Source organism: Mesoplodon mirus (assembly GCF_964341445.2).
Source record: "Mesoplodon mirus genome assembly, chromosome: 11".
Classification (NCBI taxonomy): domain Eukaryota; kingdom Metazoa; phylum Chordata; class Mammalia; order Artiodactyla; family Ziphiidae; genus Mesoplodon; species Mesoplodon mirus.
The window spans coordinates 6793906-6818007 of record NC_138987.1 but is presented as its reverse complement, the minus strand read 5'-3'; the positions used below and the strand labels follow the sequence as shown (position 1 = coordinate 6818007).

Below are 24102 nucleotides of genomic sequence, written 5' to 3'. Positions count from 1 at the left end.
GTTTTATTGTGGTTAAAAAAAAAAAAAAAAGTAACAAAAAGGGACTTCCCCGGCAGTCCAGTGGTTGGGGCTTTGCCTTCCAGGGCAGGGGGGCGGGGTCGATCCTGGTCTGGGAGCTAGGATCCCACGTGCCTCGGGGCCAAGGGGCCAAGATGTGGAACAGAAGCAATGCTGTAACAGGTTCAATAAAGACTTTGAAAATGGTCCACATCCAAAAAACAAAGCCTTTGGAAAAAAAGAAAAAAAAGTAACAAAAGAGAAATACATACAACTATTCTTAGTAGTAATGTCAGACATTTTTTTTCCTGGGGACATTATGTAATGTAATGAGCCACATCTTCATAAACAGCCTCCAGAAAACACAACACATTTCATAAAACTCTTCCTAATAGTGTAAATCAATAGGGGCTTAAGACGTAATAAGAGGTAGAGGTCTCTACTTATCTAGCCTCATCACAGATTAGATTTCAAAATATCTAGAAATCTGCAAACTGGACAGATTAGACGTCCTGTTAAACATAACAGATTGAACACACACGTTCACCTCTACACCGTCAAGTAACTTCACTAAAATAAAAGTAAAGTGATAAACCAGGAACAACCAAGAGGGTGGGAAATGGGAGCAAAACTTTGGAAGATGGAAGATGAAAAACAGACAGACGTTAGCAGAGAAGAGAAAGGTGAATTCTAACCACGGGCAAGAGACAAAGCCAGGGCTTCCCTGGTGGCGCGGTGGTTAAGAGTCCGCCTGCCGATGCAGGGGACACGGGTTCGTGCCCCGGTCTGGGAAGATCCCACATGCCGCGGAGCGGCTGGGCCCGTGAGCCATGGCCGCTGAGCCTGCGCGTCCGGAGCCTGTGCTCCGCAACGGGAGAGGCCACAACAGTGAGAGGCCCGCGTACCGCAAAAAAAAAAAAAAAAAAGAGAGACCAAGCCAGCCAGAAGGAATCCTTTTTGTCCTGAAGAAAGCTCAGAAATCAGGGGCAGCAGCATATACTGACGGAGAGGAAAGAATGGGGGTGAAAACAGCCAGATTCGTTAAAAGTCTACATCAGGGACAGGTAGATTCTCAAGTCCCCACTGTAAGGCCCAGGGGCAAGGAGGCTGTCTCTCCTGATCCTGGCAGAGGACTGGAAGTTCATGCTCTGAAGTTGCTGAATTACAAATGTACTGAACTTGAGCACCCCAGGCATCCAAGCATAGGGACTGAGTGAAACCTGCATGCTGAGTACTAAGGCTCCCCCAGTTCCCTTTTTCTGCTTGGAACTGCAAACAGTTGACAACTAGCAATACAGGCAGAAACACAGTTTCTCTCAGGGAAACTGATCTGGCCAAGAGAAAAGCCTCATAGATGCTGACAATGGACACATGCCTCCACAAAATGCCTGGGTCCAAACACCAGCTCCCTAAATTGGGACCATCAATCAACAAGCTCTGCCTTTTGAAAGAAGAGCAAGCAATCAACTTTTCATTTATTTATTTGGTTGCAATGGGTCTTAGTTGTGGCAGGCAGGTTCCTTAGTTGTGGCATGCAAACTCTTAGTTGAGGCATGCATATGGGATCTAGTTCCCTGACCAGGGATCAAACCCCGGTGCCCTGCATTGGGAGCTCGGAGTCTTAACCACTGCGCCACAAGGGAAGTCCCCCAAACAACTTTTCAATGCTTCAATCTAAAATGTGAATGAACAGGGACTTCCCTGGTGGTCCAGTGGTTAAGACTCCGCACTTCCACTGCAGGGGGCACGGGTTTGATTCTTGGTCGGGGGACTAAGATTCTGCATGCCACGGAGAGTGGCCAAAAAAAAAAAAATTAAAAAAAAATGAATGAACAGCAGACTGACAAGGAAATCCTCTAACATGAAAGATGAAGACTAAAACAATCAAAAAGATAAAAGAGAGCAAATAGATATGAGACAAAGTGTAGGACCAGCAGAAGAAAAGTTAAAGGAATTTCCTTAGAAAGAGAAAAGATGATGAATCTGACACAAAAATAGGATAATATGGAAGAAGAACATTTAGAGTCTAAGAAATAGATCAAATAAAAAATGGTGGCAGAAACAGAAAATTCAATTGAAAGGTTGGCAAATAAGACAGGAAATTTCCCTGGAAGTATAATAACATGCCACAGAGATGGAAACTAGGAGAGAAAAGACAAATATTTACTAGAAAACACTTAGAAGTTCAACATCTATTTAACAGGGGCCCCAGAAAGAGAAAATAGAGAAAATGGAAGGGAAGAATTACCAAAGATACAGGATAAAGAAATTTCCCAAGTGAAAGGCACATGGCAGATTTAGAGGGCCCACTGAGTGCTTAACATAAGAATGAAAAAAGACAAATCACGGCTGGAACTTACCTGGTGGCGCAGTGGTTAAGAATCCACCTGCCAATGCAGGGGACACGGGTTCGAGCCCTGGTCGGGGAGGATCCCACATGCCACGGAGCAACTAGGCCCGTGCGCCACAACTACTGAATCCTCCGGGCCTAGAGCCCGTGCTCTGCAACAAGAGAAGCCACCTCAATGAGAAGCCTGCGCACCGCAATGAGAAGCCTGCGCACCGCAATGAGGAGTAGCCCCCTCTCACGCCGCAACTAGAGAAAGCCCGTGTGCAGCAACGAAGACCCAACACAGCCAAAAATAAATAAATGAATTAAAAAAAAAAAGACAAATCATGGCAAATCTTTAAGGTATTCAAGTAGATCTGGGTAAGAAGTTCCAAAAACTTCCAGAGAGAAAATACAAAGGAATCAGAATGCCATTGGTTTTCCAAACTGCAACTCTGGAAACCAGAAGACAATATAGTGATGCCTTCAAAATTATAAAGGAAAATGATTTCCAATGTAGAGGTCTATGCCTCACCAAACTATTAGCCAAGTGTGAAGATAAATTAAAAATATTTTCTAACACACAAGGTCTCGAAGAACGTGCAATCCGCTCTCCAGAGAATACTGAAGAAGTACTCAACTAAAAGAAGGGAAAAGAAAGAGGACAATATGGGATTCAGGAAACAAGGAGTCTGCACAGGAAACAATTCCCAGGATGTTAGGGAAGTATAATCCCAGAATAACCACAGAGCAATGAGCCTTAAAATCAATCCAGACTAGAGTGGGGATGGCGGGCTCCAGGAGAGATATCTCCAAGGAAAAGAGAAATAGAACTGACAGGTCATCTGACGTGATGAACTGCATCGACAGGAAGAAAGTCTGGGTGTAAATTTGTGACTGATATATAGAAAAATACATCAAAAAAAGGGCAAGTTTTAACTGTAGGAAAAAGAAATATTTGTGTAACAAGAAAATAAGTCAGGGGAAAAAAAGAGAAAAACACATATAGTACACTGCCTGGCTGAGCTGTGAACAATATTTGCATAGTCAGAACACTACAAACGTTAAATGTTTATTCAATAAAAATTGCAATACAAGTATAGCAGGAGTTTAGGAGTAAGAAACGTGTAGGTGTAGTTTAAGTATAGGAGAACTAAATTTTCTTCTTCTGTATCAGGAAGCCAAAAATGGATGTCTAAAAACCGGAGAAGTCAAGCAGTAGAATAGCAGTTGAGGGCATTAAAATATAAATAGGAAGATCTATATTAGCAGAAACAGTTATAAGCGTTCAAAGTTCTGGGTAGGGTTTTAGGTAGAGGATTGCTGTCTTTTGTTATAATCCTTGTAGAACTGAAGTATTTAACCATTAAGACTATGTGCATGTATTATTTTGATTTTAGAGGGCGAATTGCATATCTTCCAGAAATATTTGCATTGAAGGCAAATTGGTTATTTCTTAATATCCTATTATTTCAACACATACAAATAGGCTATTTCACATATAGTTAATCCACTGCCTGGAAAACATTAAGTAAGACTTAACATTTAGAATAAGTTTGACTCTGACATATTAAAATGAATCTTTGTTTTGTCATCATCATCTTATTTCCCTTTATTATTAAGGGCAAGTGTGTCACCCGAATTAGTTGTTTTAGGTTTGCTCAGAAGTTCTTAACTGGGGAAGATTTTGCCCTGCAGGAAACACTTGGCAAACTCACAGCTGGGGGTGGAGGGCAGCCCCTGGTAGGCATCTAGTGGGCAGAAGCCAAGGATGCTGCTAAACATCCTGCAATGGACAGGACAACACCCTAAAGAATTATCCAGTCCCAAATTTCAGTAGTGCTGCAGTTGAGAAACCAGGCTCAGACTCTTTAAGGATTATTTCATCAGAACGTTGTACATGAAGATTGACGACATGCAAACACGGCAGTTTAGAACTGACTCAGCTAAATATCTTGATGCGATGTTGGAAGCAGTCTGGCTGTGAAATATACCTTTGGGAATATTGAGAATGGTAAGGTAAAGACAAAAGGTATAATAAACGATAACAATAATAATACACAGCGCTTTGTACCTAAGTAATCTCTTTCATCCATGGTTCCTAGGGCACTTTATAGACTAATAATAACTACTCTGGTACTCCCATACTATCTTTTATCTAAGGATCTCGGACACAGGAGTCCATAGTAGCCAACATTCCTGACTCAGCGCTTGTTAATACCAAGAGAACCGGTCAAAGAGATGCACTGATAAATTATGTGGCAGAGTGTTATCCTAGTTCATTCAAAGTCTACTGTTTTCAAGTTAATATTGTGTATTGAGTACCTTATCTTTTTTCATCTGCGCCCCCCTTAGAAACCCAGGACTCTGTTCAATATCCTATTAATAAAAGAGACTATATTTACTGAGTGCTTTCCTTGACCAAGCACACAGTGTCATTTCTTATAACAACATAAAAACACACGCGGTTATTACTGGTTTTATAGTAAAGAAGGCTGAGTTTCAGAGAATTTAAACAACATGCCCAAGATCTCTCAGCTATTTAGATGTTTGTACTCAGGCACATTATATCCTCTTTCCACTATATCCTGCAGTCCCTCCAAGAGGAAATCCTCTGGTAAGTTATAAAGAATATTAATGTGAATCTCTTTAATGCCCAACCCTCCCTCCCCCCCGCTTAAAACTCAGAAAACAAAGTAATGAATCATTAATTGAGGAGTTTCAGATGGCACACCCAGGTTGGTACGAGCCAGGCTCAGCCTTTTAAACCGATTCCCAACGTAGGCCTTTAATTTTTTAAAGAGTTTTTCCAGAACTCAATCCGGGTTATCCACAAGTTCACTCCAGCAGTCAGACAAAAGACGAGAACTGTGTGGCCTTCCCCTCTGATAAATAAGGAGCGTGTGAATCACATTCTCCTATTCTCCTTCCTCAGCAGGCACAGGCTGACAGCTCACCCATCGTGTGCCACCTGGGCAAACAGGTGCTAAGTAGGAAGAAAGGGTTATGTTAGGTAAGAATGTGACTCAGGGCTCGCCTACTTTTTGCAAAATGGTGACCAGGCATTTGTACCCTATGACAGTGATGTGCCCTGGCGTTACTCGGATACAGTGACGTCTGTCTGCGCAAGTGCTTGACAGTGGCAGTCCACCCAGCCCTGATCCAGAAATCGGAGAGGACTTGCTTCTGAAGATAAGATTTACCCTATGGCATGTCAAGGGTAGAAGAATAGAGACAATCACCGCCCCAGCTCCTACCAAATCAGCCTCAATGCAGCTTTAGGACTTTGGTAGGGAGTTTTGCTGCTAAATTCACTATCTCTGAAGAGGAGGTGTAGAGACAGGGTTAAGAGGAAACTCCAAGTAGGACTGGGATCGCCAACACAATACATTTTAAAATGAGCTTTAAATTTTTTTCCCTGCAAGCCTAAGATAACAGTAAAGCCTTGATAATACACGGACAGTTGAAGTCTCTCCTTTCAGGCGACACGTTCACCTGGGACCACAGACTTAGAAGGAGGGGCCTGGGTTTCAGCCCTTTCCACTCTCCTGCTTGCCACCCCAGTACATCTGAAAAGGGGGCAGCGACTAGGAAAAGGGACGCGAGAGTATTTTTCCATCGCAGCTAGTCAGGCCCTGAATCATGCACTTTCCCCCTCAGCCAGCAGTATTTGAGATTTTCCCTGGAAGAATATGTCTTGTACTTAAAAGGAAGAGTGGTGGGAGACTGGAGAGGCGGAGGAGAGGCGCGGGGAGAAGGGCGTGGAGGGCGGTTCACGCTCCAGCGTCGGAGGCGCCGGGAGGTCGGCCGCCGCGAGGTTGGGCGCCCAGGAATGTGCGGTCCCATCTGCTGGCGCGGGGCTGGCGGCAGCGGCGGGCTGGACGCGGCGCCGCGCACCTGAGCGCCGGGGGCGGGGCGTCGGCGGGCCCCACCGCCCCCACCGCGCGCCGCGCCCCTCGCGCGCGGTCTCGGTCCTTTCCGCCGGCGCTTCGGCGCCGCTCGGCTCCCCTCGTTCCCTTCTCTCCCCTCCCTCATTCCCTCCCTCCCTCCTCCCTCCCTCCCAGCCCGGGAGCGCCGCGGGCTCAGGACGGAGAGTTGGCCGCGGGTCCTTCCGCGCGGCTGCTTCGGCTCACCTGGGCGCCAGCTCCCAGTCCCGCTCCTCGTCCCCCCAACTCCTCCCAGGTAAGGGGCCGCCCGGTCGGTCCGCGCTCCACACGCGCACCCGTCCCCCTGGACTCGGCTGGACTGCTGGGTCGGGAGGCGTCCCGCCTCCTCCGCGAGTCGGTTAGGGGACTCCGCGCCTCGTCCCGGGAATGAGTGTGTCGGTCGCGGGGACCCCGGACCGGAGCGAGGGCTGGAGATGCGACGGGTCGACAGGTGGGGGGTCTGGCCCGGGTCCCCCGACCGCCACAGGCTCGGACCCCGGCGGGGATGGGGCGGGCGGGCGGGCAAGCGGGCCAGGGGTGGGGACCGTGCCTCTCTCCACCCCTCGAGGGGCGGTGATCGTCCGGGCCAGCCGTGTAGGTGCGTCGGAGAAACTTTAGAGTGGGGACTCTGCGGCTCCTCGCCTGCGGGGCTGAGTGGGCGCGCTCTCGGTGGGGCTCCGAGGGGCGCGGCCGCGGGGCAGACCCTCGGGCCGGGCGAGGATCTTACGCTTCCCTTCTCCGCCCCCTTTTGTGTTTCCCTGCAGACCAGCCGGTCCCTCGGGGAGCCGCGGCCGCCCCCGCACCCGGGGGTCGTTCCCTTGCCTCCTCCGGGTGGCGGGAAGGAAGAGGGGGCGGTGGCCGGAGTCGGGGCGGGCGGCCTGAGGTGAGAGCCCGGCCGGCCCCGCTGGGAATATGGCGACCGGTGGCTACCGGACCGGCGGCGGCAGCGGCGGCAGCGGCAGCACCACAGACTTCCTGGAGGAGTGGAAGGCGAAGCGCGAGAAGATGCGCGCCAAGCAGAATCCCCCGGGCCCGGCCGCCCCCGGTGGGGGCACGGGCGACGCGGCCGGGAAGCTCCCGCCGGGGCCCCTGGGTACTTCGGCCACCGCTGCGGCCAACGAGCTGAACAACAACCTCCCAGGCGGCGCCGCCGCACCTGCCGCCCCCGGCCCCGGGGGCGTGAACTGCGCCGTGGGCCCTGCGCAGCTGAGTCGCGCCGCCCCCGGCCCGCGGCGGCCGGAGGATGAGTCCCCCGCCGCCGCCGCCGCCGCCGCCGCTTCGGGGGCCGCGCCCGCACGGGACGGCGAGGAGGAGCGGGACGGCGCCCCGGAGAAGGGCAAGAGCTCGGGCCCCAGCGCCAGGAAAGGCAAGGGGCAGATCGAGAAGAGAAAGCTGCGGGAGAAGCGGCGCTCCACCGGCGTGGTCAACATCCCTGCAGCAGAGGTGAGCCGGGCGGGGGCCGCGGCCGGACCCTGGAGGGCTGCCGCCTCCTGGTGTCTTCTCTCCCGGGCCCAGAGCTTTCCCCCTCGAGCCTGCACTTCTTAGCCTTTCACTGAGTTAGGCAGGCAGGGGGTGATGGAGTTTTTACTCTCAACAAATGCTTGCTGGGAAGTTCCCCAAATCCAAAGTCGGACGCGTGCTTTTCAGGCTTCCTGGCTAAGATCTCAGACCCAGGATCCTTTTCAGTGTTGGAAAGACAGCTCGGGGCTCCAGAACTTGCCCACCTAGCCTTGTTTGTTTATTCTTGATCAGTTAGAAAAATTGATTAATGGTGATGACCACGTACTTTAGTTTCCCACGTGCCCGTCTCAAATTATCAGATACTTTATCTCTTCGTCTCTCTTAACAGTGTTTAATACCACCTGTAAAGAAAACGTGGCTTTAGCACTATCCCAGACAGCTTTATCTTTCAATGAACCCAAGATAAGTATATCCAGCTGAGCATATGCTCTATTTCATATATAAACCAGGTTTTGGAAATAGTGCTCCCCAACACACACACACACGCACACACACACACACACACACACACACACACACGAGTTTTTTTCTGAGTGGTAACGTGGACATTGGGAACGTTGTAGCAACCCTCAATTCTTTTTGCTAAAATGCTCTCTCCCTGTATTTAAGTATTTGGCTCTGTGTGTTCTGGAAAACATTTGTGGTAGGGTTGGGGATTTTTTGTTTTTTGGGTTGTTGTTGGTTTTTTTTTTTTTTTGGTATTTTTGAGCAGTCTCAAAAACCATTATGCAGGCAGCAGCATCTTCCCATTACAGAGTGCCTGGTGAAACATGTCTACTTGGGGTATAACTGCACCTTTCTCTACCCTCAACAAAACAAAACAATCCTCTAACAAGTATTTGGTTACTTTAATAGTAACTCACCGGTTTGGGGAAGTGATTCAATAATCTTGTTTCACCTGAAGCAGTTGCATCTTTTTCTCATTGGTTCTAGGTTTTACCTTTTTTTCCCTCCTGGCCTTCTAATTTATTCAACTTTGACACACAGTAAATAAATAGTAAGAATTCACCAACTTTAACTGTGGTTCAAGTAAAAGCATTTGCAGTAAGTTAGGGTGTATATCAAACATACCCAAATTTTTAAGTCTTAATATAATTTCCATACCTGGAAAATCAGAGTTTGTCTTTGAAAGGTATATTTTTATGAGTGTTTCAGAGAGATTTTTATCAGCCAGCAAAACTGTCCTCTGTGGTTTCCTACTTGCACAAAAGATCTGTTACTCATTAAATTGCTTTAAAAGGAATTCATAAGAGTGGTAATCAAATTTCTAGGGTTTTTTTTTTTTAAGTTAAAAATATGAAGATTAGGGGGAAACTGAAGACAAGGCTTTGGAAAAGCTACATTCCTCAACTTTCTTTTTAAAAGTAGCTGATGGTCCAAATAAAAGAATTTGTCATTTGCAATCTCTTCCTCATTGTTCAGTTGACAGGGTCTTATTTTGGGAAATATCTTGGCAGATGTTAAACTTCATTTTTTGTCTGGCTGCTTGTGCTAAAATTGTTATTTCTCAAGTACCTTTTTGTTTTTGGTTTTTAAACAAGGATAATGTTTACTGGGGGAAATAAGTATGGTGTATCTCGTGAGATCCTAAGAAGCATCCTTTGTTAATATTCCTGTTTTGGGTAAGGGAACGTAGTGCTGAGAATGTAGATGACTCCCCACTACAATTGAGTCTGATACTCTGGAATGTTTTTCGTTTGGGTGTTGGCAACTCCTAAATTTAATCTTCCTTAAAAACAAACAACCCAGGGTACCATTTTTTTGTCTGTGGAATTTGAACCTTTTTTATTGAATAGGGAATTGTGTACTGCTTTCTTTTTGTGGTAACTCCGGCTCTATCTGTTTAATGCTGTAGGAACCAACAAAACATGGTAATGTTTTACCACAGTATCTAATTAGCAGGCATATTTCTTGAGTGCCTCCTCCCCATATTTTCAGTTTTTAAAAAAATTTGTTTATGTTTTTGGCTGCCTTGGGTCTTTGTTGCTGCTCATGGGCTTTCTCTAGTTGCAGTGAGCGGGGGCTACTCTTTGTTGCGGTTCGCGGGCTTCTCATTGGGTGGCTTCTCTTGTTGCAGAGCACGGGCTTTAGGCGCGTGGGCTTCAGTAGTTGTGGCACTCGGGCTCAGTAGTTGTGACTCGCGGGCTCTAGAGCGCACGCTCTGTAGTTGTGGCGCACGGTCTTAGTTGCTCCGCGGCATGTGGGATCTTCCCGGACCAGGGCTCGAACCTGTGTCCCCTGCACTGGTAGGCGGATTCTTAACCGCTGCGCCACCAGGGAAGTCCCCATGTTTTCAGTTTTTTAAAAACAACGTAAGTCTTTCAGATTGTTAATAGTGATACACGTATGACACAAAACTTTTAAGGTGAATCATTTTCATATCTTTAAATTGTTTTTTTTTTTTTAGAATTGTGTGCCATTCATTTCTCTTAGTAGTTTCAACATTGCGAATGCCAGTTGCTGTGGAGTTTCTTGTGTAATACAGCTTAGCACGCCTATTTTATTTTATTTTATTTATTTTCTTTTTTCTTTTTTTTCTTAGCACTCCTATTTTTAAAAGTAATATACTATTTAATAGAATTTTCAGGTGTGAAAATACTATAAAAGCAGAAAATCATCAGTCTGTCAGTACTCACAATTAGACTTGTATTATATATAGTGTTGAATAAGACTCTCTTATTTTCAGACAGTATTCCCATCTAAATTTATATTAGAGATTAGCATGTAACTTGTATGCAAAGAGTCTGTTTTAGTGGTTGATAAACATTGTTTCTTCAAGACATATTTATTAAGCATGTGTGACACATTTGTTGTGACTTTCATTAACTTATTTGACTAATTACAGAGTATCGTAAAGTTGTTACAAAAGAACATGACAGCAGCTAAAGATACCACAAGCAACTGGAAGATAGTTTTAGTAAGGAAGCAGTTCAGAATCTGAAAGTGGTGGATGGTGATGGGATACTGCATGTGATGGCTGTAATAAATGCAAATATATAGATGCTCATTAATGAGATAAACTTTAGTTGTTCTTTTTTACTAAGTTAGAGGGTTTTTTTAAACTTTTTTCTGAATTTTTACTTTTTCTGTTTTTTGAGTCATAGCCCAAATTGGTTAATTTGGATGTGACATACTTCCTGCTGATAATTTTTGTATGCATTTATTAGATCAGCCACATGTTTATTACATGTTGGTGTTCAAGGCACTATCATAAGCACTGTGGAGAAAATAAGAAAAATAAGGCAGTGTATCTTTTCAAGGAGCAAGACTGTAATCTAGGAAGAAAGCTAAGGCATAATTACATGAAGAAACTTAAGTACTGTACTGAGTTAACAGTTTAAAAGCCATCTTAACGCAGCATGTAACTAATTGTTTATTAACAGTGTTGTCTGTTTAAAGGAAAGAGATGATGGGGCTAGGAGTAGCTGTGGGGTTGAGGATCTTGAGCTGAGACTTATATTTCTTTACCTATGTATTTATATATTCACACACGTATACATACCTGTTTGTATAGTAGTTTAAATGTCAGAGTGCAGTGGTTCTTAACTATGGCAGCACACTAACAGTACGTGAGGATATTAAAACACTGCTCCCCCCTTGCGGATCACTTGTCTTCTACCTCCCTGACCTCCTTAGATTTAATGGGTCTGGGATGGATCCCAGGCATTAATATTTTGATAAGCTCCCCTTGTGAGTCAGGGTTTAGAACTATTGGGTTTCAGTCTCGGGATACAGAAATGAATAGTAGGACACAGGCCTTGCCCACAAGGGGCTCTCAAGTAATATAGGGAACTGTGTTAAGTAGTACAGTGTTAAGTACAGGCTATTAGGCAGGGTACCTAACTCAAGAGGAGGGGGCTATAACTTCCTCGACTGTTATATCCACATTTTCAGAGTGCTTGTGAAGTTATTGCCATTGGGTAGTTGTGCATGAATGGGTTAACAGAGATGGTTTTCATAGAAAATAAAATCTTTCAATAGATAGAGGTCAAATGGTGCTAAAGTTTGGATTTATATATAAAAGTTAACATTTATTGAAACTTAACTTGTTTTCATAGTGGTTGGCTAAAGTGTTTTATGTGTTGTTTTGATTAATGCTCACAGCAATCCCATATGGTAGTTATAGTTACTCTTTTTATCCCCATTTCCAGAGGAGAAAGTGGAGGCTTAGAGAGTTTAAATGACTCAAGATCACAGGGAAAGTGAATAAGTGGTAGAGTAGTATTTTAAAAGTATTTGGTTTTTTGTGTACATTTGTGTCTAGGGAAAGTGGAGTTTTTAATTAATCTATCTTGCATTATTTAGCTTATGTCCCTAGATTTTTTTCAATAACTTTTTATTAGAGGTTATCTTAAATGATTGGAACATCTGAATGGGGAAAACAATGAAAGTTTGGAATTGAATAGAAATTAAGGTCAAATTTTTAGGCTCAGAGATTGCTTCTGAGCTTCTAGTCTGTAGTTTGCTCTGCAAAATTTTGAACACCAGATGATCAGCAAATTATTAATCTGCTTTTGGCTAGCAGTCAGAAAATGTGGATCTTTGATTTTACTTAAGTGATAGGTTGTTTTTCAGTCAAGATGGGGTTATAACACCTACTACATACTTTGAAGGAACATTTGATATATACAAACACTTTTAAGTGAACACAATTTAAGTCATAATTATATAGCATATATATTTACCATTATATAGGACAAGTTCCACTTAGTAAATCTTATAAATCCAGATAGATTAAGAAATGCCTTTTGGTATGCCCATTATATTCCAGACTGTCTACCTTTCTATGCGATGAGTCAGGAGAAGAACTAATAGTGACTCAGAGTTGGAGAAAATTGGACTTGTGAATAGGATAGAAACAGCATAAACACCTAGATTCCTTAATAATATTTTAGTCGCAGCTTTCCTAAATTGATAAAGAAAATTGAAAATTTAATATTATCAGGATTTGTAATGAGTTTTCTAAGCTGAGAGGCCTTTTTACATAAAATAATTATTATGTAATTAAAGTAGATGATATTTATGGTGTGTTTATTAAGTGCCAGGCACTGACTTAGGCATCTTACGTATATTGGCGCATTTAATTCTCTCTACAACCCTATGGGAAAATGGGGCAGAAAGGATAAGTTTCTTGCCAGAGGCCATATATGTGGTAAGAAGCAAAGTAGTCTGTCTTCAAAGCCTGGTGCTTAATAACCATCTTATTATATTTCAGTGTATTACATACTATATACCTAGTTTAAGAAATACAAAGATTATTTTATAAGATGCTAATAAATTACTATAGAATTTGAAAATAACCCTGTTATAGAAAGGCAGATGAAGTGGGACTTTACTGGAAGAATTTGAGAGCAAATAAATATATAAACAGTGGCATTACAATTCTTGTTTAAAATCTTTGTCAAGCTAGTAGCCTTATTTATGCTCTTTATTATTTCTGTACTGGTTTTCAGCATCTGTGATATAGGCCAGAAAATAATTACGCTGTTTAATAGTAATGCTGATATAATGTCTTAGAAATTTAAAATTACTGGAAAATACTAGTTTGAAATTTTCTAAGAGTTTTTTCTTTTTAAAAAGTGAGATAATTTACATACCATAAAACTCACCCTTTCAAAGTGTACAGTTCAGTGGTTTTCAGTGTAATCACAAAGTTGTGCTCTAAGTGCTTTTACATTTTCATCTTAATTTTTTTATTATGTTCCTAGAACCTGTGGTACCTAAGTTTTAGCTCCCTACTCAGTAAAGTGCAACAGTATTCAAACCACGAGAAGCTATTAAGTTAATATAATTTAATTTCAGCTTTTCCTGCATTTCACAGAGAAATGAAATGGTAGAATCTCCTCAGTTTTAAGTTTCTTAAAAAACTTAGGCGTCTACTACCACTTGATTTTACTGGAATTTAGTATAAGAGGTACTTAATTTAATTGAATGTAATATTTTCAACTTGTTTAAAATTTTACATATCTTTCATGGAGATCTGTAAAGCTCTACCATCTAAACGTTTGGGAACTTTGATTCAGAGTAAAAATGGAGTTTTATGCCATTAATGGCTTTAGTCATACATTACTTAAATCAGGGTCCTAAAAGACGTGGCTGGGTTGGGGTGGGGGGAACCACCTGTACCAATATCACCTGTGTTATTTATTTAAAATGCAGATTTCTGGGATCCACCTCAGTCTGCGGGTGGGAAGGAGTTACTTAAGACATCATTTTAACATGTTCTTGAGTGATTCTTGTACATACCAAAGTTTGAGAAGAACTGACTTAAATGCTCTGTACTGGTTTACTGATCTGTGAAATGAAATTGATACTGATTATTTTATTTAATTCATATAATAATCCTGTGAGATAACATTTCTGAAAATGTTCTAAGAATGACTAAATGGTAAATTATAGTTATTGTATAGGTTACATTGAAAGGTGGTTGTTGATGTCTAGTGGAAATTTCTTACTGGGATGTTAAACATTCTTATTTTTCCCTTTTAATTAAGAACTTTATAGATATTTTAACAGAGACAACTTGAGGTACTTGGAAATTCAGAGTATCTTAAACATTTATGTAATGTCATATATTTAGTACAAAATGTTGTCTGCCTTGCTTCTTGCAGAAACCTAGCCTACAGAAAAAACCTCTAATACTTCATGTGTAATTTGAACTGTACTTTTACTCATTTTTCTTTTTTATATTCTTTAAGGGAAAGTGTATGTTTGTAAATATGTTTAATAATTAGTTCAAACTCTTAAAACAGGTTTTGTCCATCTTGTCAAAATAGTCTCAAGTGAAGACTTTTTTCCTTTTGTTTACTCCTCTCACATATTAGTCCTGTTGGTGTCCTTAGCTAGCCAGTTGATTCTTAACATATTTGCTTATTGCTGAGGCAACTTTTGGTGTAAGTCTTATCCATTAAAAAAAAATATATATATTTATTTATTTTTGGCTGAGTTGGGTCTCCGTTGCTGTGCGTGGGCTCTCTCCAGTTGCAGCAAGTGGGGGCCACTCTTTGCTGCGGTGCGCGGGCCTCTCCCTGCGGCGGCCTCCCCTGTTGTGTGGAGCACGGGCTCTAGGTGCGTGGGCTTCAGTAGTTGTGGCACACGTGCTCAGTAGTTGTGGCTTGCAGGCTCCAGAGCGCAGGCCCAGCAGCCGTGGCACATGGGCCCAGCTGCTCTGCGGCATGTGGGATCCTCCCAGACTGGGGCTCGAACCCGTGTCTCCCACATTGGCAGGCGGATTCCCAACCACTGTGCCACCAGGGAAGCCCAAGTCTTATGCAGTTTTGTTTATAGCTGTGTACATATTGGTGTTAGAATTGAGCCTCAGCTATTTATTACATTCTTCTTGGGTTACTTAAAAATATGCCAGGCACCATGTCTGAATAAAATTATAACAATATTTAATTTCTAAAAGCAGCAAAATTATATACTTAAAGGGCAAAAACAGCTCCAGTGAGTTCAAAACTAAACACGTGAATTGGCTAATAAACGTTTATTCTGTGATAGTCTTTAGAAATTTCCTTCACCAAATTTTTATAGGTTACAATGTAGTTTTCAATAATAGTTTCATTTGTTTTATAAGTTGAATTTAAAGAAAAAGGGCTGTTGTGTTCTGAAAGTGGGTATTTTATTAGAGTTTTGCTGAAATGAACAGATAGGAGAGAATTTATGTTGTAGATTACAGTTGTGACAGCTAAAATTTTGTTTATAGGCTCTTTTTATAAACTATTAAGAGACTAATTGAACAATAAATAAAAATAATAAAATACAGTTTGAAGAACGTGATGAAAACATGTTTTGTAACAAAATTAACTTTAAAAGATACCTTTTAATATTCAGCTTATCTATGGGCATGTAAGTGAACTACTTAATCTTATTTGAGAAATTTTCAGGTTATATAAAGTATGAAATGATTTTCTATTACTTTTGGAATTCCTTGCAGAATACTTTTAGTAGTATTTAAAAATAATGGAAATCTGAGTTATGAAGAACAAAATGAACATTCAGAAGATGGTACCAGAGGAATATGAATAGAAACTATTTTAGCTGAAATAGTCAAAGAAGTTACTTTAGATCTCAAATTCTTGACAAGACCTCTTGATATTCTGTAATGCCAGCAAAAGTTGATCCAAATCAAATTTGTATCTTAAATTATTTTTTTTCTGCTGGTAAAAATGTGTTAAAACAGTAATGTATTCATTGTAGTTCCCTTGTGTAAATACAAAAAAAGTTAGAGAAACCTATCACCTGTTATACATATTAATATTTGTTTCTAGTCCTTTTTCTATCTACATAAAAAATGGAACCACACTATACAGATTTGTGTGTATATTTAGTCATTCATTACGAATATTTTTATGGTGTTCTTCAAAAATAGGGATGGATTTTTTTTTTTAATTTTTAAAAATTTTTGGTTGCGTTGTGTCTTGCGCGGGCTTCTCATTGCGGTGGCTTCTCTTGTTGCAGAGCACGGGCTCCAGGCGCACGGGCTTCAGTAGTTGTGGCACACGGGCTCAGTAGTTGTGACACGCGAGCTGTAGAGCTCAGGCTCAGTAGTTGTGGCGCATGGGCTTAGTTGCTCCCTGGCATGTGGGATCTTCCCAGACCAGGGCTCGAACCCATGTCCCCTGCATTGGCAGGCAGATTCTTAACCACTGCGCCACCAGGGAAGCCCAAGGGATGGATTTTTTTTTTTAATCATGGTAAAATACCCATACATAAGATCTTAACCATTTTTAAGTGTACATTCAGTGGTATTAAACACATTCACATTGTTGTGCAGAAATCACCACTACCACCCCCGTAACTCTTTTCATCTTGTAAAACTGAAACTATATACCTATTAAACAATAACTCTCCATTCTACCCTCCCTCCAGCCCCTGACAACCACCAGTATACTCCCTGTCTTTAGGGATGGATATGTTTGTGTTTTTTGATGTTAAAATATTTCAACATTGCTTTATTGGCCCTACTGCTAAACAGCCATTTATTCCTTTTCAAATATTGTGTTTCCTGAACCATTCAAGAAATGTGTTCGGGTCGTTCAAAGCATCTTATAGGTACTGGGACCTTCAGATAATTGTGAAGGTTGCCCAGAGATTTTTTTTTTTTTAACCTCTGTTGCCTTTGATTTTGGCGGGAAGTTCGTGATTAGAGCTGCAGGAATTGTGAGTGTGTGTAAGCTGTAACTCAACATACAAGTTCATAAAACTCAACATGGTATGCGAAAGTCACATGATTACAAACCACAGGGTGTGTGGAAACATGGAGTTTAGGGGACGAACACTGAACAACTTTGTCAGTGACATGTGAACAGACAGAAACCTGGTAAAGACTAGCACAGCTTTGTACACGGAGGATGGTTAAGAAATGGGAAAGTACTGCAGTACATACGACGCTGTGCCTTGTAACAGGCCTGAAGTTTGCTTACAGAAGTGGGTGTCAAAAGGGTTGCACCTTGTGACGTGGTGGGCGAAGGGCTGTGTGACATTGGATTGAACGTTTCACACCGGATATGGATGGGTGTAGCTCATAACACATGCGGTGAGTGAGCGGAGCCACCTGGCAGAGCTGTGTGGTGTGTGTGTTTTGTGCGTTTCTGTGTGGCTGGCGCGTGTTTTCTCTGCTCACCTTGCTGTCGCACAGAAGCAGATGTGAAATGTGTGTCACGCTCCAATGCTCCCTCACATATTAGCTGCTTTGGAACAAATAGTTTTCTAGACAAGTGCTAGAGTGTATGTGTATATGCCCATGCATACGTACTTACATATCTGTGTATCTGTCTGTATCTGTATTCATATCCACATCCGTAGATCCAAAATGTGTAACACCGTGGTATGGGAAGATCAATCCCAGTAGTGAGGTAGAGAAAGATCTGGGGAGCAGACAGTGACTAGAGCTGAGAATACGCGTTTAACCGTATGCTGACACTGATTGCTGGGCAGTGGTGATAGAAAAGGAAAGCAGCGGACGGATTTTAGAGGGTTTCTCTTTGGTATTAGAAAATTACAGGACTGGGTGTTTTGAACTGGAAAAGTCTTTAGAGATCATCTAGTCCGTCAGAAAGACGTGTTCACTTGGTTTTCCCAGACTACTTTCATCTCAAAATTGAAGGTGTATTTCGGCCTCAGCCTTCTTCCCTCTAGCTGAGTGGTGCCATCCTGCCTCTCCCCCACCACGCCCCCGCCGGGCTAACTCTATCCTGATTACCATCTGGAATCTCGCTTATTTTATTCCTTCTTCAATACCCAGCCTTCCTCTGTTGGTTCATCTTGCCATGAAGGAATGTTCCCTTAATTCTGCTTCACCTTCAGCTGACTTTTCTTTCCTTAATTGCTCAACTTAAAGGCATTGTTTTCACCTGCTAACTCCCATTTCACTGCTCAGTCCCACTACTTTATTAAAATTGATCTTGCCAAGTTTGCTCATGGCCTCATAATTGCCCAACGTGACATCTTCTCTTCCGTTTTCATCCTCCCTGAACTTCTTTAGCATTTGCTCTTGTCACTCCTCTCCCTTGGGTGCTACAGCACTTTGGGTAGATTCTTTTTTAGTTGGTTTACTCAAAAACATTTGAGTGCCTTCTCTGTGCCCCAGGCCCAGGGCTCCGTGATACAATGAGTTACGTTATCACCAGTCTTTAAGGAACTTCAGGTTTACTCTTAGGGAAAAAAAAATCATGTCTTAGTTTACGCAGCTATAACAGAATATCATACACTGGGTGGTATATGAACAACAGAAATTTATTTCTCACAATTCTCGAGGCTGTGATCTTGGACTCCCAAGACCAGGACAGCAGCAGAATCTGCGTTTGGTGAGAGCCTGCTTCCTGGTTCACGCTGTCCTCAATGTGGAAGGGCTTCAGAGAGATCTCTGGGGTCTCTTTTATCAGAGCGCTAATCCCGTTCATGAGGACTCCACCTTCGTGACCTAATCTCCGGCCAAAGGCCCCATCTTCTAATATTATCACATTGCGGTTTATGATCTCAACATAGGAATTTTCTTTTTTTTTAGTCTTTTATTTTATTTTTTTAACATCTTTATTGGAGTATAATTGCTTTACATGGTGTGTTAGTTTCTGCTTTATAACAAAGTGAATCAGCTATACGTATACATATATCCCCACATCCCCGCCCTCTTGCATCTCCCTCCCACCTTCCCTATCCCACCCCTCTAGGTGGTCCCAAAGCACTGAGCTGATCTCCCTGTGCTATGCGGCTACTTCCCACTAGCTATCTGTTTTACATTTGCTAGTGTATATAGGTCCATGCCACTCTCTCACTTCGTCACAGCTTACCCTTCCCACTCCCCGTGGCCTCAAGTCCATTCTCTAGAAGGTCTGCGTCTTTATTTATATCCTGCCCCTAGGTTCTTCATGACTTTTTTTTTTTTAGAGTCCATATATATGTGTTAACATACGGTGTTTGTCTTTCTCTTTCTGACTTACTTCACTCTGTATGACAGACTCTAGGCCCATCCACCTCACTACAAATAACTCAATTTCGTTTCTTTTTACGGCTGAGTAATATTCCACTGTATATATGTGCCACATCTTCTTTATCCATTCATCTGTCGATGGACACTTAGGTTGCTTCCACGTCCTGGCTGTTGTAAATAGAGCTGCAAGGAACATTGTCCTACGTGACCCTTTTTGAATTATCAACATAGGAATTTTGGGGAAACACAAATATTCAGTCCATAGCAGATAACAAATAATTATAATTTGATGTTATAAACACTGCAATGTAGAAAGAACAAAGGACTGAACTAGCTCAGAAAAGGGGGCCACCAGTTACATGAGGGGGTCAAAGGGAGCTTTACATTTGATGACGTGGTAGTAAGCCCTGAGACGTGACTGATGAAGACTTCCCAAGTGCAGAGGGGGACCCAGTAACATTCTAGATAAGGGAAGGCACAGCACCAGGAGATAATGGCGTTACATTGCATGCCTACTGTGTGCAGCGCACGGTGCTGGAACTTTCTATGCATTATCTCTGAGCTTCACATTAACTCACAAGATAGATTTTTTAATATTTCTCATTTTACAAGACGAGGAAGTTGAGCTTAAGAGAAGTTGTAACTTGCCCAGAGCTATACTGGCAAACTTGGACTCCACATTTGTTGGTTATCATTGTTGGAAAGAGGGAGGGATGTGTTCTTACAGAGGAAACTGATATGCAGAGAATTCATGATTGGGAGTGAATGGAGAACAGCTAAATAGGAATGATATGGACCAATTGTGATGGATCTGAATGTCATGCCAGGGAATTCAGACTTTATTCTGCTGTTCTTTGTTAGTATTATTGGCTAAGCATTTCCTTCCTTTCTCCATACCTATTTATACAATAACTCTGACAGCTTCCAGAATGGAATAAGTTTTGCCTGCCTAACTTGAAGTCATTAAGGGAATTTTCTTGTTCAGAGACAGGTACCTATTCAAGAATGGTAAACAAATCCTGTAAAAATAATATGCATATAATAGAATAAATAAATCCAGATTTTCACATGGGTTAAAAAGAAACGAGAGGATAGGCCCTAAGCAAAGTTATACCAAAAATAATTCTGTACTGAAGATTTAGGGGTGACTTTTTGGGGGAGCGGGATGGAGTGGAGATGGGGGCTCTGGTGATATTAAGTTGTCGGATTCTGTTCTGAGTGTAATCAAGGAGAGGTTTATAGCTTAATATTGTCCCTGGGTTTAGACTTTTTCCTGTATTTGATATAAAGAGAGGTGTTAATTCCATTCCCAGATTCTGTTAGTTCATCTTGGAATCCAGATGCTTGGAATACAGTTGCTGAAGGATGGGCATCGCCTTTGACTCTTTTCCTGCCTTTATTCATTCAGCTTCTACAGATGTTCCCTTCCTCCCTGCCTGTCTCCCTCCCTGCTGCCCTCTCTTACTGAGAGGAAGTTAAGTGCTTCTCCAAATCACGTATTAGGAATAGTGTTTATTTTTGATGATTTAAAGGCAGTGCTTTCTCATTGCAGAAAATTTGAAATTAAACAGCCAAAACAGGATTGTGCAAACATCAGCTATAGATTACTGCTATCGATTTGACATACATTCTTTCATTTTTATTAATTGGGATTATATTCTATGTACATTTTTATAACCTATCTTTATTTTTTATTTTTAAAATTTTTATTTATTTACTTTTTTTGGCTGTGTTGGGTCTTTGTTGCTGCTCACGGGCTTTCTCTAGTTGTGGTGAGCGGAGGCTACTCTTCGTTGCGGTGCGCAGGCTTGTCATTGCAGTGGCTTCTCTTGTTGCAGAGCACGGGCTCTAGGCATGCGGGCTTCAGTAGTTGTGGCTCGCTAGTTGTGGCTCGCGGGCTCTAGAGCGCACGCTCAGTAGTTGTGGCGCACGGGCTTCGTTGCTCTGCGGCATGTGGGATCTTCCCAGACCAGGACACCAGGGGGTGTCCCCTGCATTGGCAGGTGGATTCTTTTTTTTTTTTTTTTTTTCTTTTTGCGGTATGCGGGCCTCTCACTGTTGTGGCCTCTCCCGTTGCGGAGCACAGGCTCCGGACGCGCCGGCCCAGCGGCCGTGGCTCACGGGCCCAGCCGCTCCGCGGCATATGGGATCCTCCCAGACCGGGGCACGAACCCGTATCCCCTGCATCGGCAGGCGGACTCTCAACCACTGCGCCACCAGGGAGGCCCGGCAGGTGGATTCTTAACCACTGCGCCACCAGGGAAGCCCCTATAACCTATCTTTAAGCTTGACATTATATCATGAATATTATTTCCTTTTAAACTTTTTTTGAAAGCGGAGATGTTAATTTTTTGGTTTCATATATGTAATTCCCACTGTCCAATGATAACTATTACTTTATAGTTTTAGTGTACAATTTTTTTTTTTTTTTTTTTTTTTTTTTTTTTGCGGTACGCGGGTCTCTCACTGCTGTGGCCTCTCCCGTTGCGGAGCACAGGCTCCGGACGCGCAGGCTCAGCGGCCATGGCTCACGGGCTTAGTTACGCTGCGGCATGTGGGATCTTCCCGGACCAGGGCACGAACCTGTGTCCCCTGCGTTGGCAGGCGGACTCTCAACCACTGCGCCACCAGGGAAGCCCAGTGTACAATTTTTGAGGATATTTTTGGGCATACACCTAAAATACATATATAAGTCCAGAAACTTAGTCATTCTACAAATATTATAACCTTTTTGCTCGTCGTGTCTTATGATCATCTTCATATGTCAGTGAATATATATGTATAGCTGTGTTGTTATTCTTACCGGCTGCAGACTATTTAATGATTTAGGTGTTCCGGTACAGCTGCAACGCATTTGCTACCTCCGTAGTGTATGTTACAGATTAGCCGCTGAAGTAGGCCTTTCGGGCATCTGAGTTTCTATGTCTGTTGTTACTGGCATTGCCAGGATGTGGACAAACTCTAATTCATGGTGTTTTCCTTGAGCGATTTAAAATCTATCTGGAGAAGTAAAATAATTCTGAAACATTTAAAAGAATGTGTAATAAAGCGTTTAATTATACCATACTCCTAGTACAGAGAAGTGAGAGTTCCGTAGAGGACTGAATAGTCCAGGAAGTGTCACGGAGGAAGTGTGAGATTTGAGCTGATCTTGAAGGACTGATAAGAAATGGGCAGGTGAAGAGGAGAGTCGTATTTCAGACTGAGAGAGAGCGGAGTGGGCAGTGGTACCAGGGTGGGAGTTAGCAACCTGACTGAGATACAGGGTTTATTTATTTATTAGTTTTTTGGCTGCACCGCGTGGCTTGTGGTATCTTATTTCCCCAACCAGGGATAGAACCCAGGCCCCTGGCAGTGAGAGCACCGAGTGCTAACCACTGGACCGCCAGGGAATTCCTGGGATAGAGGGTTTATATTAGGAAACCCATAGAGTGGAAGGATGCAGGTATTCCGGTTGGTGGTTTGCTTTGCTGCTACCTTCAGAGCTCTACTCTGTAGATCATTTGAAGCACTCAACGTTGTTCATAGTAATATTTCTTTTTAATTTATAGGCATACCTCAGAGATGTTGTGGGTTTTGTTGTAGATCACTGTAATAAAGTGAACATTGCAATGAAGCAAGTCACATGCATTTTTTGGTTTTCTAGTGCATATAAAAGTTATGTTTGCACTATACTGTCGTCTATTAGCGTTATATCTAAAAAAATGTACGTACCTTAATTAAAGAATACTTAATTGCTAAAAAATTGCTAACCATCTGAGCTTCCAGCAAGTCGTGATTTTTTTTGCCGGTGGAGGGTCTTGCCGGATGCCCGCTGACGGATCAAGGTGCTGGTTGCTGAAGGCTGGGGTGGCAGTGGCAATTCCTTAAGATAAGACAGTGAAGTTTGCTGCATCAGGTAACTCTTCCTTTCACCAGTGATTGCTCTGTAGCATGCAAAGCTGTTTGATAGCATTTTACCCACAGTAGAATTTCTTTCAAAATTGGAGTCAGTCCTCTCAAACCCTGCCACTGCTTTATCAACTAAGTGTATGTAATATTCTAAATCCTTTGTTGTCATTTCAACAATCTTCACAGCATCTTCAGCAGGAGCAGATTCCATCTCAAGAAACCACCTTCTGTTCTCAACCATAAGAAGCAACTCCTCATCCGCTCAAGTTTTATCATGAATTTGCAGCATCTCAGTCACATCTTCAGATTCCACTTCTAATTCTAGTTCTCTTGCTGTTTACACCACCCCTGCAGTTACTTCCTCCACTGAAATCTTCCATGGGGCTTGGGATCACCTTCTTCCAAACTCCTGTTAATGATGATATTTTGACCTCTCCCCATGAATCATGAATGTTCTTAATGGCATCTAGAATGGTGACTCCTTTCCAGAAGATTTTGAATTTACTTTGCCCAAATCCATCAGAGAAATCACTGTCTATGGCAGCTATAGCCTTACACGGTGCATTTCTTTTCTTTTTTTTTTTTTTTTGCGGTACACGGGCCTCTCACTGTTGTGGCCTCTCCCGCTGCGGAGCACAGGCTCAGCGACCATGGCTTATGGGCCCAGCCTCTCCAGGGCACGTGGGATCCTCCCAGACCGGGGCACGAACCCACGTCCCCTGCATCGGCAGGCGGACTCCCAACCACTGCGCCACCAGGGAAGCCCACACAGTGTATTTCTTAAATAATAAGACTTGAAAGTTGAAATTACTCCTTGATCCATGGATTGCAGAATGAATGTTGTATTGGCAGGCAAGGAAACAACATGAATCTCATTGTACGTCTCCATCAGAGCTCTTGGGTGACCAGGTGCATTGTCAGTGAGCAGTAATATTATGAAAGGAATCTTCTTTTCTGAGCAGCAGGTCTCAACAGTGGGCCAGCTGTGTTGTAAACAGATGTGCTGT

General features: G+C 42.8%; 1 protein-coding gene across 1 annotated transcript in view; it reads left to right on the top strand.

Annotated features, from left to right (window-relative positions):
• Positions 1-7051: 7051 nt before the first annotated feature.
• The window catches only part of PAWR (pro-apoptotic WT1 regulator), a 103427-nt gene continuing 86376 nt past the window's right edge, over positions 7052-24102 (top strand). The window contains exon 1 of the mRNA XM_082636134.1: positions 7052-7695. Coding sequence (XP_082492260.1) covers positions 7165-7695 — 531 coding nt within the window. The 5' untranslated portion in view covers positions 7052-7164. The remainder of the gene's footprint in view (positions 7696-24102) is intronic.